The following is a 13,764-nucleotide window of genomic DNA, read 5'->3' on the forward strand; positions in this document are numbered from 1 at the left end:
TTACCATTATTTCTAATGGAAACTGGACTTCTCAGGAGTCGCCACCTGCTGGCCATTAGAAAGAATGCAGGTATAAGTTAGTTCCGCGTGGCTTCACTTTTCAGACCTGGAGATTTCCGATTGATTGAGATTAGAGAAAATACATTTGACAACCACTCGTCACGTCACTACAAGTGATTGATTGGCCAATGGCGTGCGAGATGCTAACCTGCTGCAGGATGTTGAGTTTCTAATGCAATTGTTTTAGTTTTTCTATATGGCCTCATTGGGACAGTCAGTTGCTAGTTCAACTAGTCCAGACATCAAGGACATCATGTACCAACAGGATATTGCTCTTTTTATCTATTCAGTTCAACAGTTGTTGTGAACCAGGCACTGGCATCCCCTCTGCAGTGCATCTACTTAAGTTAAATGTTTTACCATGACTTGTTAACAAAATTTGCTAAATGTTGTCAGCACAGCCACTAGCTTGCCTTTAGTCTCTTAGTCTTGTTTCTGTTTCAGAATGGATTTAATAATAGGTCATATCTTCAGTAAATGTTCTTATATGAATACAATGCGGGAGAATGTCAAACTGGCATGAAGCTGCTTGTGACATTATCTGTCACTGGTATCAGTAACAGGATTTTCTCTTGTCTTTTTAAAGGTTTGCTAAAATTGAGATCAGTGTATCCAAGCCCATCATTCCATTCAGAGAGACAGTGGTGCGTCCTCCAAAAGTGGACATGGTGAACGAAGAGCTGGGCAGGCAGCAGAAAGTAGCCATCATTCACCAGGTGAGTCAACCGCACAGCTATCCAACTGTAGGTCAAGGAGCAGATTTGTTGGACTGATTGATAAACTCAGCCCTCAACACGTGTCGATGTGTATGTATACGTTGCTAGGTGAAAGACGAAGCCTCTCAGGGTCGTTCTTCTGACACCCTACACGTGGACCACAGTAATCTGGTAACCATTACCACTCCCAACAGACTGGCCACTGTCAGCGTCCGGGCGATCCCCCTGCCACAAGGTAAGAACTGGACACACACTGAGCAGGCTAAAGGTTTCAGTATGCTTCAAACAAACCTGGCGGTATGTTGTGCAGAGATTTACTCCGTTACGTGTACTCAAGTAACTTGTTTGAGTAAAATTTACTTGTCATAGTAGTTCTAATGCTTCATACTTTTACTCTTACTTGAGAATTTTTTAAAGAGAAAAATCAATACTGTTACTCTGCTACATTTGGATACATTCATTGCGCTACTTATATCTTTATTTCTTTACTGCAGTCACACATCCACATGACTCAGAACAGTAAAATGGCTACGCGTGGTAGTATGTCTAGCACTAGCAGCTAATATTTAGGCTACAGAGAAAAAATTTAGCGCATCATGCAGCCAACCCCGTCTCATCCCTGGGCGTCCAATACCGACTCTTTGTCAGGCTTTCTCAAAACATGGGACCGTGTTGGTGCAGCAAGTTTTGTTGGGGAAGTCAGGAAGCTACACCCTGCTGTCACTGAGCCAACAGAGAGCAGTGTCTGTTGTGTTAATGCTAATATGTTTAATAATAAATAGCTAGACACAGTAAGTATATCATGCTTAAAAACTCCTGCTTTCTGCCTTAATGTGAATATTCAAGCTAACAGTGAAAAAGCAGTCTGCATTTAACTCGTCGTGCTCATTGGCATAGCCTGATGAAGACAGACCAGATTATGCACACACAAAAACAAACTACTCTTATTCCATGTGGATGAGAGTGATGTTTCAACCCCAGATGATCTTCCTCAGGTTCTTGAATAGAAAACCAGCGATCAAGTTAAGGACCATTGAAATGAAACTGTTTACAGAATATTAGATTTTCTTACATGATGCAAACTATAATGAAGACAAAGCAACTGGGAGTGTCTCATACCTTAAATTCACTGTTCCATGTTGTTTTTCTTGACAGAGGTAACCCATCTGTTGGAGTGTAGCACAGAACTGATTCGGACTCTAGAGCAGATAAACATGCACCTGAGGGAGGGGAAGAGTCTGGACGTTACCCCCAGGACCCTGGAGGACATCGCTGGATTCAAGGCCCAGTTGGAGAGCCTTCTGCAGGGGAGGAAGTGGAATAACGCTGTGGAGCGTATCTGGGCCTTTGGGCCTCGCAGGTCTGACACTGTAGTGATGTGGATATGGTTCACATGAACTGTGACTCCTCTAGGGTAGATTTATAGCAGAGATGAATCAAAAGCATGAATGAGGAGGGGAACATATATTCAGTTTGGTCTGACACTGTCTGTAGTGACATGGTTCACATGGAATGTAAAGAACAGAGCAGACTGACCTTTTTCTGGAGAATATTTTGCCCTTATTTACCTCAGCTTGTAACAATTCGCCATACACCAAACAGCAAGGGAAAAGTAAATCACATCTAATGTTCATTCAAATAACTTAAATTCTCCGGATTGAACTAGATGTCCTCCGCGGTAAGAAGAAAAAAAGATACCAGGTGAAGCGTGGCGAGACGCCGCACTCAATAATATTTCACAGTTAACTTATGCAACCTCGCCACAGTCTGTTTAGCCAATGGGATGATGTAGTCCGGAAGTCCCCACATGTAATCCACCAAAAACAGTTTCTTTGTTGAGTTCGTCTGGAAAAACATTGCACAGAGCCCACTAAACTCTGACCGCTTCACCTGTTGCACTCCAGAGTTCCCCCTAAACGTCACTTCCCACTCTCCTTTTAAAACCTATCCGGTAGCAAAACACTAATGAGAAAAAAAAAAACACAAAGGAAAGTCCTTCTAACAATCCGTGATTTACACCACAGGCCTCTGATATAACAGTTGCTTTTTTACATGTGAAGGAAAAACCAATACACACAAAGCATGTTTACCATCACATAACAAGCTGTTCATGAAGGCCGAATAGGTGATTATTACATTTATTTAGGGCAGACCGTTTTCCCTAATTTGCTTTGTTTGTATAAACTTATTTAATCCTATTGTAGTTAGAAGGCTTGTTTTCTCCTTTTTTCTAATTAAAATCACTTAGCATCTTTCAGCTCACTGTTTTGGTTTTACAACTTTACTGACTGGACTCTTCTCAACCTTGTTTCCAGCAGCAGCTGTTTTTAGTGAAAAGGCCGGTGAACATAGTGGAGTGTTTAGCAGCTGAAGACACAGATATTTTTCTCAGGAGTTGGTGGAGAACCAACCAAAAAATGAGAGTAGATATCGGACATTCATCAGGTGGACACAAACATGACATGAGTAATGCTAATGTTGATATTTAAATGAGAAACTTAAAATTTCTCCTTAAAAATTCTCCTTCTGAGAAACCGTACACACCATATAACGGTCTGTGGTGATAATATATTATTGTTGTGTTTACAGCTTGTTGCACTGTCTTCATGTGGGCAAAAACTCAATTAATGCAGCTTTTAGGTAAATGTAGTAATATAGTATAGTCACTTCAAAGCAGATAAGCACTAGCATTATGTGCCGTCTTGAGAAAATCCTTCAGAATCTGGCTGTACTGCATATTTGCGGTTTGTATGAACACGTAAGAATGATTTGTATTACCTTGTAAACTGCTAATCACCTTCTTATTGTTCTTTGTTTTCAGATATGGCCCCAACATTCTGCTGAACAGTGTTGAGGGCTACCAGCGGCCCTCGGTGTGGCAGTGTCTGGTCAGGCGAGACAAATCGGGAGAGTCTGGAGCTCAGGCCACTGCTATACGAGACTTTGATAACAGCATCGTCAGCGGCTTCCAGCTAGCAACTCTGTCAGGGCCCATGTGTGAGGAGCCCCTGATGGGAGTTTGCTTCTCTGTGGAGAGGTGGGACATTCAGTATTCAGCCTTGCCACAACGTCAGGACTCATTGGAGGACGACACCATATCCCATGAGGCTTTAGCAAACAGCAAAGTGGAACAAAGCAGTGAGACATCTGCACAGGCGGACGGCACGGCAGCAGGGCCGGGCCAAGCCAAGCGCAGGCCAGAGGCCGCCGTCTCCGGCCTGCTGATCGCTGCCATGAAGGAGGCCTGCCGTCACGCCTTCCAGGCTCAGCCCCAGAGACTCATGGCTGCCATGTATACCTGCGAGATTATGGCCACCGCTGAAGTGCTGGGTAAGAGAGCATTGTTGACAAACTTCTGCCACACAATTAAATCATGTGTGAAATGTAGTCCCTTCAAGCTACACTCAAAAAATGTAGTCTGGTGGTGCGGCAGCAGAAACTTCTTTATCTCTTCCCAGAAGGCAGCAGGGTGAACAGGCTGTGGCTGGGTGGGTACTGTCCTTTAGTATCCTTTGGGCTCTGCAGGCACCTCACCGATATCTCTGATGCTCGGGAGATGGTTACCAATGATCTTCTGAGCAGTTTTAATCACCCGCTGCAGAGCCCTCCGGTCCTGGCCGTCCCATGTTAGTGATGTTTCCAGTCAGGATGCTTTCTATTGCTCCTCTGTAAAAGCTGACAAGAAGTTGGCACGGAAATTTGTCCTTCTTAAGCTTCCTCAAGAAATCCAGTGGTTTCTGAGCTTTCTTCACCAGCGTGGAGATGTGAGACGACCATGTCAGGTTCTCTGTGATGCTGATTCCCAGGAACCTGAAACTGTTCACCTGCTCCACCTCAGCTCCACTGATGTAGACAGGAGTGTGTGTCTTTATCTCCTCCTTCCTAAAAATCAATTATCAGCGCCTTTAGACATTGAGCAGTAGGTTGTTTTCTGTGCACTACTTCTCTGTGATTTCCACCTTCATTGTTGTTTGAAATCCGGCCAATGATGGTGGCGTCGTCAGCAAACTTCACAAAAGAGTTCTCTCCATGTGGAGGGTTGCAGTCGTGGGTGTACAGCGTGAACAGGAGGGGCTGAGTACACAGTAAAGTTTCACCTGGTGGTTCAGATTGCACCCCTGTGTTCACCCCTGGACCTCTCAGGCATTCTCGGGAGCGTTTAGAGTTTGTTAAAGTTCTAACTTCTGCACTGTGGAGCTGACTGAAGCAGGTTTATTTGTCTTTCAGCACATTCTGTATGGCTCAGGGATCCAGCTGTCCGCTTGGCATACTCTGAGTCAGAATCCATTTGTAAACACTTCTGTGTCTGTTATTCTGAGTGTCTAAATTTCTAACTACACATACCAAATCAATTAGTGTACATTCAATTACAACTCATTTCTTTTGTTCTTTGTTTCCTGTGTGAGTCCTTGATGAGGTCCAGACACCTGACCGTGGTCAAATGGTGACCATTTCTAGTGCACAATTCCCCCTTTCTTGTTTCCTGGGACAGTGTTTCCTCGCTGAGCTTCATCGACGAACATGAACACGATGAGAGAAAAACACTTTGATATCTACTTGATTTGGCTAACTCCAACAGCTTTTATTGAAAATGCTGCATTTTTAAGTGTTGCAGTGACTCTATGAAAGATTGTACACAGCTGAAATTCCACCCGTTCTCTAAGATAGTTTTTACTATTACCTCATGTAATTGTTTTCTAATACAGACAACTGAAACCTCTTTCTGAAGTTTTCTGTCCATATTCTAACTTGCATGAGTATCTACTGCGGCACTGGACAATTAAGATTAAGCACCTCTTCCTTTTACTAAAGAGAAAACTGATTATTTTGTTAGCATCTGTTTATTACTACTTCCACAAGGCTTTGAAAACTCAAGAAACAGGAACCCAGGTGACACCTCTATGCAAAAGTATAGTAAAAACTAAAACTGAGAAGTTTGAAAACTCCAGGTAGTGTTTTAGTGAAGACGGGCAAAAACGGAAGACTTTAGAAACGATGGCACAGACGCTCACGTTTGGCTCTCTGATTGGGTCTTATAAGTCATGCAAAGCAGAAACACGATGCTGCTGAGTTTTGACTTGGTATTATTAAAATATTTTGTACCTTGCAAATAACACTTACCCTACACTTGTACACTGCATGGCTGCATTGTTGGGCCAATTCTTCTGTAACTACAGAACAGACCATCTGCTTCCTGTTTACACCGGCATTCCCAGTGCACGTGAACGGCCACTAGATGCATGTTTTCAGTCTTTTTAATGTAGATGGAGATCAACTCTGATATGCAGCTAAAACGTTGCTGTGGACGGAGATCGTATTGGTTTTAAAACTAGTGTAGATGGGGCCTAAGTCCTGTAAGTTGCGCGGTGGATTGGATTGGCCTTGTTTTTCAGATATCTTCAACCATGTCCAGTTACCCTTGATTAAACCCTCCTTGGATATTTCTTCCAGGGAATCTGTGTATATTGGGTGTGTCCTGATCCTGTGTCTCTTCCTGTACCAGGCCGAGTATATGGTGTACTGGCAAAGCGAGAGGGTCGTGTCCTCCATGAAGACATGAAAGAAGGGACAGACATGTTCATCATCAAGGCTGTTCTGCCTGTGGCTGAGAGCTTCGGATTTTCCGATGAGATTCGCAAGAGGACCAGCGGATTGGCCAGTCCACAGCTGGTCTTCAGCCATTGGGAGGTGACTGTTACACACTGTGTATATATATAAATATTTACTGAAATGTAATGTATAAGTATCTGGACACACAATCTGAATCAGTGCTTCTCAATAATTTCAACTCACAAACCCTTTAAAGCAGAACTGCTGAATACATCCATGGGACCCCTCACATAGTTTAAATATCGACCAGTTCTTCCTTTTCAGATAGTTTTATTTAAATAAGATTATAGAGGCTTGAATGGCTGAAAGTGTCCGGCAAGAGATGCAGGGCTTATATTTTGCCAGAAACAGTAAAGAATCAGGAGAATTGTGAATCTGTGAGAATCATGCTCTACCAACCTCTCCCAGGTTGGTAGAGCATGTGCCACATGTATAAAGTCTGAGTCTGGATTTAAATCCAACCTGAGATATAAAGATTTGTGTGACATAAACAGATATGAATAGTAGCTTTGCGGTATACATCTTGTAGGGATAATGAAGATTTGTATCGCGAGCGGTTAAACCAGAAGAAACCATCAGAAGGAGCTTTATTGCCAAGTAGTGTTTTACATACGAGGAATTTGCTTTGGTGATGAGGTGCTACACGCAAACAAACATACAGATGACATAAATAGATGTAGAAATATATAAATATGGAATAAACAATGCAAGTTATATAAGAATGATAAAAAGAATAGAGAAAAAGAATACAACTATTTGCAACTTTAAACTTGAGTACAACCAAAAAAGACCAAAATTACATGCAGAGACGTTGAAAGTTTCCTTATACTATCCTTTAACATCATATTTTAATTGATCTTCTCCTCTCTGTGTCCCAGGTCATCAGCAGTGATCCATACTGGGTTCCCACTACTGAGGAAGAATACCTGCACTTCGGAGAGAAAGCCGACTCTGCCAACCAGGCCCTCAAATACATGAACGCTGTCCGCCGCCGCAAAGGCCTTTACGTGGACGAGAAGATAGTAGAGCATGCAGAAAAGCAGAGAACACTCGGTAAGAATAAGTAGAGAAGAAAACCAAGAAAGAAGAAATCTATCCAGCCAGGACTGCAGACACATACTGTACACCACGGACTGTGCTCTTCCATCACTGACATCCACTGTTTGCAGAGGGACAGATGTCGTGACCAAATGCAGGAGTCATTCTGTTTTCAAAGATATCTTCATCACAGCAGCAGTGGAACTGCAGTTACAAACAGCTAACTGCAGTTACAGTCTGGCTGTTCATTCGAAAGTCCGTAATGACTTCTTGTATATTTTCTTGTGCAACAGAATACATTTTACAATACACATATTTAGGATTAATTGGGGATGATACATTCATATAGGGAATAAAGTATGTATCACAAAGTCTGTTATGTTTTTTTATCTGATAGATTCATTAGTTTTTCGCTCATAGATAGCATGTGCAGTAAATGCGGACCAATCAAATTGTCCCATTCAGAGCCAGTCCTAACCTCCCTGGGGCCCTAACCCTAAGCCCTCCTAATAGACTCATGAGCCATGTAAACAATTTGCCATTTCTACACAGTCACACCTGACAACACAGTGCTCTGACTACAGTTATCCCTTCTTGAAAACAGTCTGCCTCTGTAGTAAGCCTGAATGGAAACCTCATATAGACTTGTCTTCAGGTTAAGAAAAATTCAGTGCTGGTTTGAATGCACCTCTGCGCACTAGCTCAGTCTTCATAAAGTCTGTTAAGACTGGTGTCCAATCTGCTGGGTTATTTTGAGGAACAGCGACTGTTCCATTAGGGTCTGAGCTGCTTGTATCTGATGCTGGCTGTACTTTACCTGAGTCTGTGTGACCTGCTACAGGCGTCTGGACTGGGTCTCCGCTGGTACTGGCTAAGGCTGAATGTGGATCAGCTGTGACAACCAGCATTTACTCTACTGACAAATTTAAGCATTGCCCCTTTAAAGAATAGATAATGTTATCGTCTTCATCAGGCCCATTCAAACTGGCTCCACAGGCTGGAATGCGCGAGTTTGATTTCGTGCAGGCGCATATGAGCACATGTTCATGTGCGACGCGGTTATCGTTTCTGAGCTGCAGTTTGTAAACACTGTTGCTGGTCAGCGTTTATCAAACGTTTTTAATTTTACTTTAACATTGGTCAGGCACAAAGTCTGTTAGGCAACCAAAACACAGACAGACCAAGAGATGCACTGCCCAACTGGGTTAGCAAGACAGACAGACTAGAGTGACATTCACTGCAAGCTAGCACGTGAACTTAACATTACTGTAATCTGCTGACATCAGACTTTGAGAGGAGAGAACACAAGTTTATCTGACTGCTGTTTCTACAATTTACTCTCATTTAGTTACTTTCTCTTCTCGATAGTTTTCTCTTCAACTTCTCATCAAAGTTGTGAACATTGATACTCACTCTGACATGAGAGGAAGGCAGGGCCTTGCTTACTTTGCGGGTCCCTATGCAAAATGCATAGTGAGCGTATAGGACGGCCAGGCTCTGGTCCCATTCCGTGAATAAATGAATGTGTTGGATTTTGGATATGGGCATTATTCGTCATTGCTTTAAATATTTACTATTGTATTACTATTACTATTGCTTTAATCACCATCAAACTCAAGGTACATTGCTGTACATATACAATTAAAGAGGTCATTATTATGCTTTTTGGCTTTTTCCCTCCTCTCCTTTTATTGAGTCCAGCCGCTTCTCTTTCATCCCTGTGACGACACAGCAAAATGCTCACCAAGCAGCTAGTCCGACACGCGCTCAAAAACACTGATGGAAAAACACAAAGCTGCAGCACACAGTGACGAGATGTCCGTCTGCTGCCTCCCCTCTCCCTTCCAAACACTAGCTACCCTCCAAACAGCCAATGAATATAAAGTTGTTACTGTGATGTAGAGACGGAGCTCAGTAAAAAATAAATAAATAACTCACCACTCTGAAACTCTTGCTCCAGTCCATGTTGCTAAGCTGGTATTGGGGACATGTACAGCTGAACCGAAGTGAGTGTTTGCAGGCTGCTGATTGGCTAGTTGTATTTAACTAGGTACTGCGCATGTGCAACTCCCAACACAGATCTTGTAGGAGTGAGATGCATCACTTCCTGGCTAAAACGGAGCCTTCAACACACAGGGTGAAAAGAGGTGTGCACTATGACAAAAATATGGTGTTTTTTAAAAATGAAATCATTTAAACCTGTTCTGTTACAACCCCTAAATAAAATGATGAACCTGAAAATGAGCATAATATGACCACTTTGAATGACTAATATGTTTTCTATAACTTCAAGAACTTCATGTCAAAATACAACTTCGTGAGAAGCATAATATTTCTTAACAATAATGTGAAAGATGATGGATAAATAAACTCATTACTGTTTAAATAAAAAATATAATTCAACAACCTGCATGCATCTGCAATATCACACACTGTAGCTGCTGATCGGTAAAACAGTTCTGGCTCCCACAATGGTGGAACACGCTCCGCATTGACATCGGGACAACAAAAAAATCATCTGTTTAGACTGCACCTTGGCCTGTAGGGGGGAAAAAAACTTTAGCTCTTATTGTTTCTTAATGTAACACTTGAAGCGGTTCTGCATATTTGATGAAGTTGATGTACTTACATTGTTTTTGGGTTGTATCCAGATGGCTGGATGCACTTATTGCGAGTCTCTTTGGATAAAAGCATCAGCTAAATAAATGTAATTTATTTATTTTTCTGTCAAGTAATTGAAAAATTCAACAATTAATTAAATGTGATTTTTAAATGTGTGATTTTTCATTGGTATCGAGTTAAACACTGTGTTTTACACGCAAGTAATCAACTTGCAAAGGTGCCTGGGTTTACCTAAGGCTTTCAAATCACTAAATCTGCACCTGCGGCTTTTGGATTATGTCATTTATGACCAAAAATCCCATCCACATCTTATTTTCTTAGGTTTTAGAAGATGCTGTGTACTACATCTGTATTTAGATGATTGTGGCACCACACAATAATTAAATCATTGGAACTGTAACTCAAGAACTTTGATCAGTCTACAAGGGGTTAAAAACAAGTTAAAGACAGTTACTAAAACACAATTCTAATTCAGTAATATTAACCAAACTAAACTAAACCAAAAGGGAGGGTAAAAAGTGAGCACCTGTGCAAGAGCAATCACTACTTTCATCAGATGACTCCTCAAACTTACGAGGACACTTAGCTGCACAACGACCCTCTAAGAACATATATGGTTCACCTCAACCACACCAAGAGTAATTATTTCTACTTTATTACAATAAATTATAAAACATCCTTTAATTCTAATATACAGGCACTTACAGAGGACACCCTACATCTTTTAGGACCTTGTGCAACAAGACAAAAACAATTTGTTCCTGGGCTCCTTATGACGTGCATTGTCATTTGTCATTGGACAGGATGGACGGAGTCATCAAGATAACTCAAAAAACACCCTAGCCCATATTTTGTTGGTTTTTAACATTTCTGTATATGACGTGCAGATTTAACAAGCAAGACACAACGTGTTTAAAACAGTTGACAGAGCCAGCTTTATTAAATTTTCACATAATGAACACATTTACAGGATCGCCCATACAGTATTAGTTTGAAATCATAATACAAAACACATTCAGGAGCTGAGAAGAGGAATACAATTAATAAAGACTTTATTTATGAGCCTGTAGTACTCGTAAAGACTGTATATAAGATAAATATTTGGTTTGGTAAATGGTTTCTGTCCAGCTGAAGTTTTAGGAAAGGAATGGATGGAAGGATAAGATTTCATATTTCTTCCTTACAATATCAGATATAGCATATCAATATGCGGACTAATCAAGCAGAACATATTGTTAATATTAAATGAGGAGGGTCTGTTACAACTGTTGTGTGTCTGAACATTAATAATAATAATATTCTGTCTGAATCCAACATGTTGTAAACATCAGGTCCGTTGATTACTGTCAGTCCTAAAGCCAGTCTACAGACTCATAGCCACAAACAACTGGACCGGTGTGGAGGAGTAAACCGTGGTGAATTGTGGGATACACTGAGCCCTGAGGTGGTGTTAGCAGAAGTGTTCATTAATGTGGGTTTAGTAAACTTTGTGTTGGTATATTTCTGACCAAGGCATCTTAGTGCTCAAGGACACAAGAATACAGATGTGTACAGATGGATATGAAATGAAACGAACAAGATGTGCTTCACAGTTCTGGAACAACATCCAATGACAGATGAGACAAAGATCAACTTGTACCAGAGTGATGGGAAGAGAAGAGTGTGGAGAAGGAAAGGAACTGCTCATGATCCAAAGCATACCACCTCATCAGTGAAGCATGGTGGTGGTAGTGTCATGGTGTGGGCATGTATGGCTGCCAATGGAACTGGTTCTCTTGTATTTACTGATGATGTGACTGCTGACAAAAGCAGCACGATGAATTCTGAAGTGTTTCGGGCAATATTATCTGCTCATATTCAGCCAAATGCTTCAGAACTCATTGGACGGCGCTTCACAGTGCAGATGGACAATGACCCGAAGCATACTGCGAAAGCAACCAAAGCGTTTTTTAAGGGAAAGAAGTGGAATGTTATGCAATGGCCGAGTCAATCACCTGACCTGAATCCGATTGAGCATGCATTTCACTTGCTGAAGACAAAACTGAAGGGGAAAATGCCCCAAGAACAAGCAGGAACTGAAGACAGTTGCAGTAGAGGCCTGGCAGAGCATCACCAGAGCATCACCTGGGAGGAAAGCCAGCGTCTGGTGATGTCTATGCGTTCCAGACTTCAGGCTGTAATTGACTGCAAAGGATTTGCAACCAATGACTAAAAAGTGAAAGTTTTATTTATGATTGTTAATCTGTCCCATTACTTTTGGTCCCTTAAAAAGTGGTAGGCACATATACAAACTGTTGTAATTCCTACACCGTTCACCTGATTTGGATGTAAAGCTGAAAGTCTGCAGTTAAAGCACATCTTGTTTGTTTCATTTCAAATCCATTGTGGTGGTGTATAGAGCCAAAAAGATTAGAATTGAGTCAATGTCCCAATATTTATGGACCTGACTGTAGGTGTTGGAACAGAGTGAACACTTTCAATGTTGACTTTTGAGACGTTTTATAAAATGTGCATCAATGATGCTCTCATCTAACGCTGGGCAGGAAAGTGTTGAACTGTTTCTTGAAGAAGATAACACAGTGAACCTGCTTCTTGGAATGACAACTTCTTAACAACATTAAATGACAGATAATATATTCTCTTAAACATTTCAATATAAAAACCTCACATGACTGTTAGCTGAGGTGTTATATGCAATATTCTGACACATAAACTACAAAAGTCCAGCCTCGCATTCCAACAGGAACTATAAATTATAAAAACAAGACACCGTATTTCACTTCATCAGTGGAAGGAGATCAGCTGTCGGACGTCATACGTCTGTTGATCTGCTGCGTTTTGTTTCACTGAAAAAAGAACAAACAATCATTATAGAACAAGGGGAGAGTGCCACAGTGGTGTCACTCTGAACTGAGATGTTGTACAAAGGTCCACAGAGCTGCAGAGACAAGAAAGTTGTTGATTCTGAATACATCAGGGACACAAAACTCCTCTGGATAAAATGAAATTATGTTTTACAGTTGTGGTTTACAACATTTATTTAAAGTAAATCCATTAATAAGAGTCTTTACATGAGAAATGGTGCTACAGTACTAATGAAGTGGTCGCTCACTGTGACAATGCCAACATGCTGAGCTTTATCTGATGATGTAACCGTGTTCACCATCTCAATTTAACATTAGCATGCTAACATTAGCTTATTAGCCCTAAAGTACAGTTGAAGCAGATAGATAGATATATAGATAGATAGATAGATAGATAAAAACACTTTTACACACTCCCTTAAAAAATGTTCATGCTCTTCCTCTAACAGCTGGGTTTCTTTCTTAAAGCAATTAAGCATTTAATGTCTTTAGTATCGTCTTTCCTTTAATGGGGTGGTCACGCACATTATAATATCCAAATATTACCTTATTCACCCTTTCTTCATATTTATTTTACAGACAAACTAATATATAGTTGATAGACCAGCTATGAATAGACTTGGCTTAGTCCATTCCTGATTCTGCTAATGTCTAAACTAAGCTAATCTACTCTTTTCCAGGTTAAATTTACCTAATCATGCCTTTATTTTCTTACTTATCAGAATCCTGTAAATTCTATAAATGTAATAAATTAAGTCATTTGTTTCTTTGTGTTAATAACATTGTTTGCCCCAGTTGTTGCTCCCATGTTGCTGTACAGCATGTAGGCTGCCAGAGGCTTTAAGGAGTTTGAG

The 13,764-nt window shown here is 41.0% G+C and overlaps 2 protein-coding genes across 3 annotated transcripts in view; one reads left to right on the forward strand and one right to left on the reverse strand.

Moving 5' to 3' along the window:
• efl1 (elongation factor like GTPase 1) overlaps nt 1–9,058 on the forward strand; it is a 32,786-nt gene extending 23,728 nt beyond the window's left edge. For both annotated transcript variants that reach the window (XM_038702060.1, XM_038702061.1), the window contains exons 18-23: nt 647–776; nt 885–1,011; nt 1,932–2,136; nt 3,598–4,106; nt 6,280–6,464; nt 7,265–9,058. In XM_038702060.1, coding sequence (XP_038557988.1) covers nt 647–776; nt 885–1,011; nt 1,932–2,136; nt 3,598–4,106; nt 6,280–6,464; nt 7,265–7,453 — 1,345 coding nt within the window. In that variant the 3' untranslated portion in view covers nt 7,454–9,058. The remainder of the gene's footprint in view (nt 1–646; nt 777–884; nt 1,012–1,931; nt 2,137–3,597; nt 4,107–6,279; nt 6,465–7,264) is intronic.
• Nucleotides 9,059–10,957: 1,899 nt separating this feature from the next.
• The window catches only part of LOC119890691 (anoctamin-9-like), a 32,016-nt gene continuing 29,209 nt past the window's right edge, over nt 10,958–13,764 (reverse strand). Inside the window, exon 24 of the mRNA XM_038702062.1 lies at nt 10,958–12,892. Coding sequence (XP_038557990.1) covers nt 12,859–12,892 — 34 coding nt within the window. The 3' untranslated portion in view covers nt 10,958–12,858. The remainder of the gene's footprint in view (nt 12,893–13,764) is intronic.

The sequence above is a fragment of the Micropterus salmoides genome, unplaced genomic scaffold, assembly GCF_014851395.1.
Source record: "Micropterus salmoides isolate LMB-PRFRI ecotype aquatic unplaced genomic scaffold, ASM1485139v1 Ms_hic_scaffold_6, whole genome shotgun sequence".
Classification (NCBI taxonomy): Eukaryota; Metazoa; Chordata; class Actinopteri; order Centrarchiformes; family Centrarchidae; genus Micropterus; species Micropterus salmoides.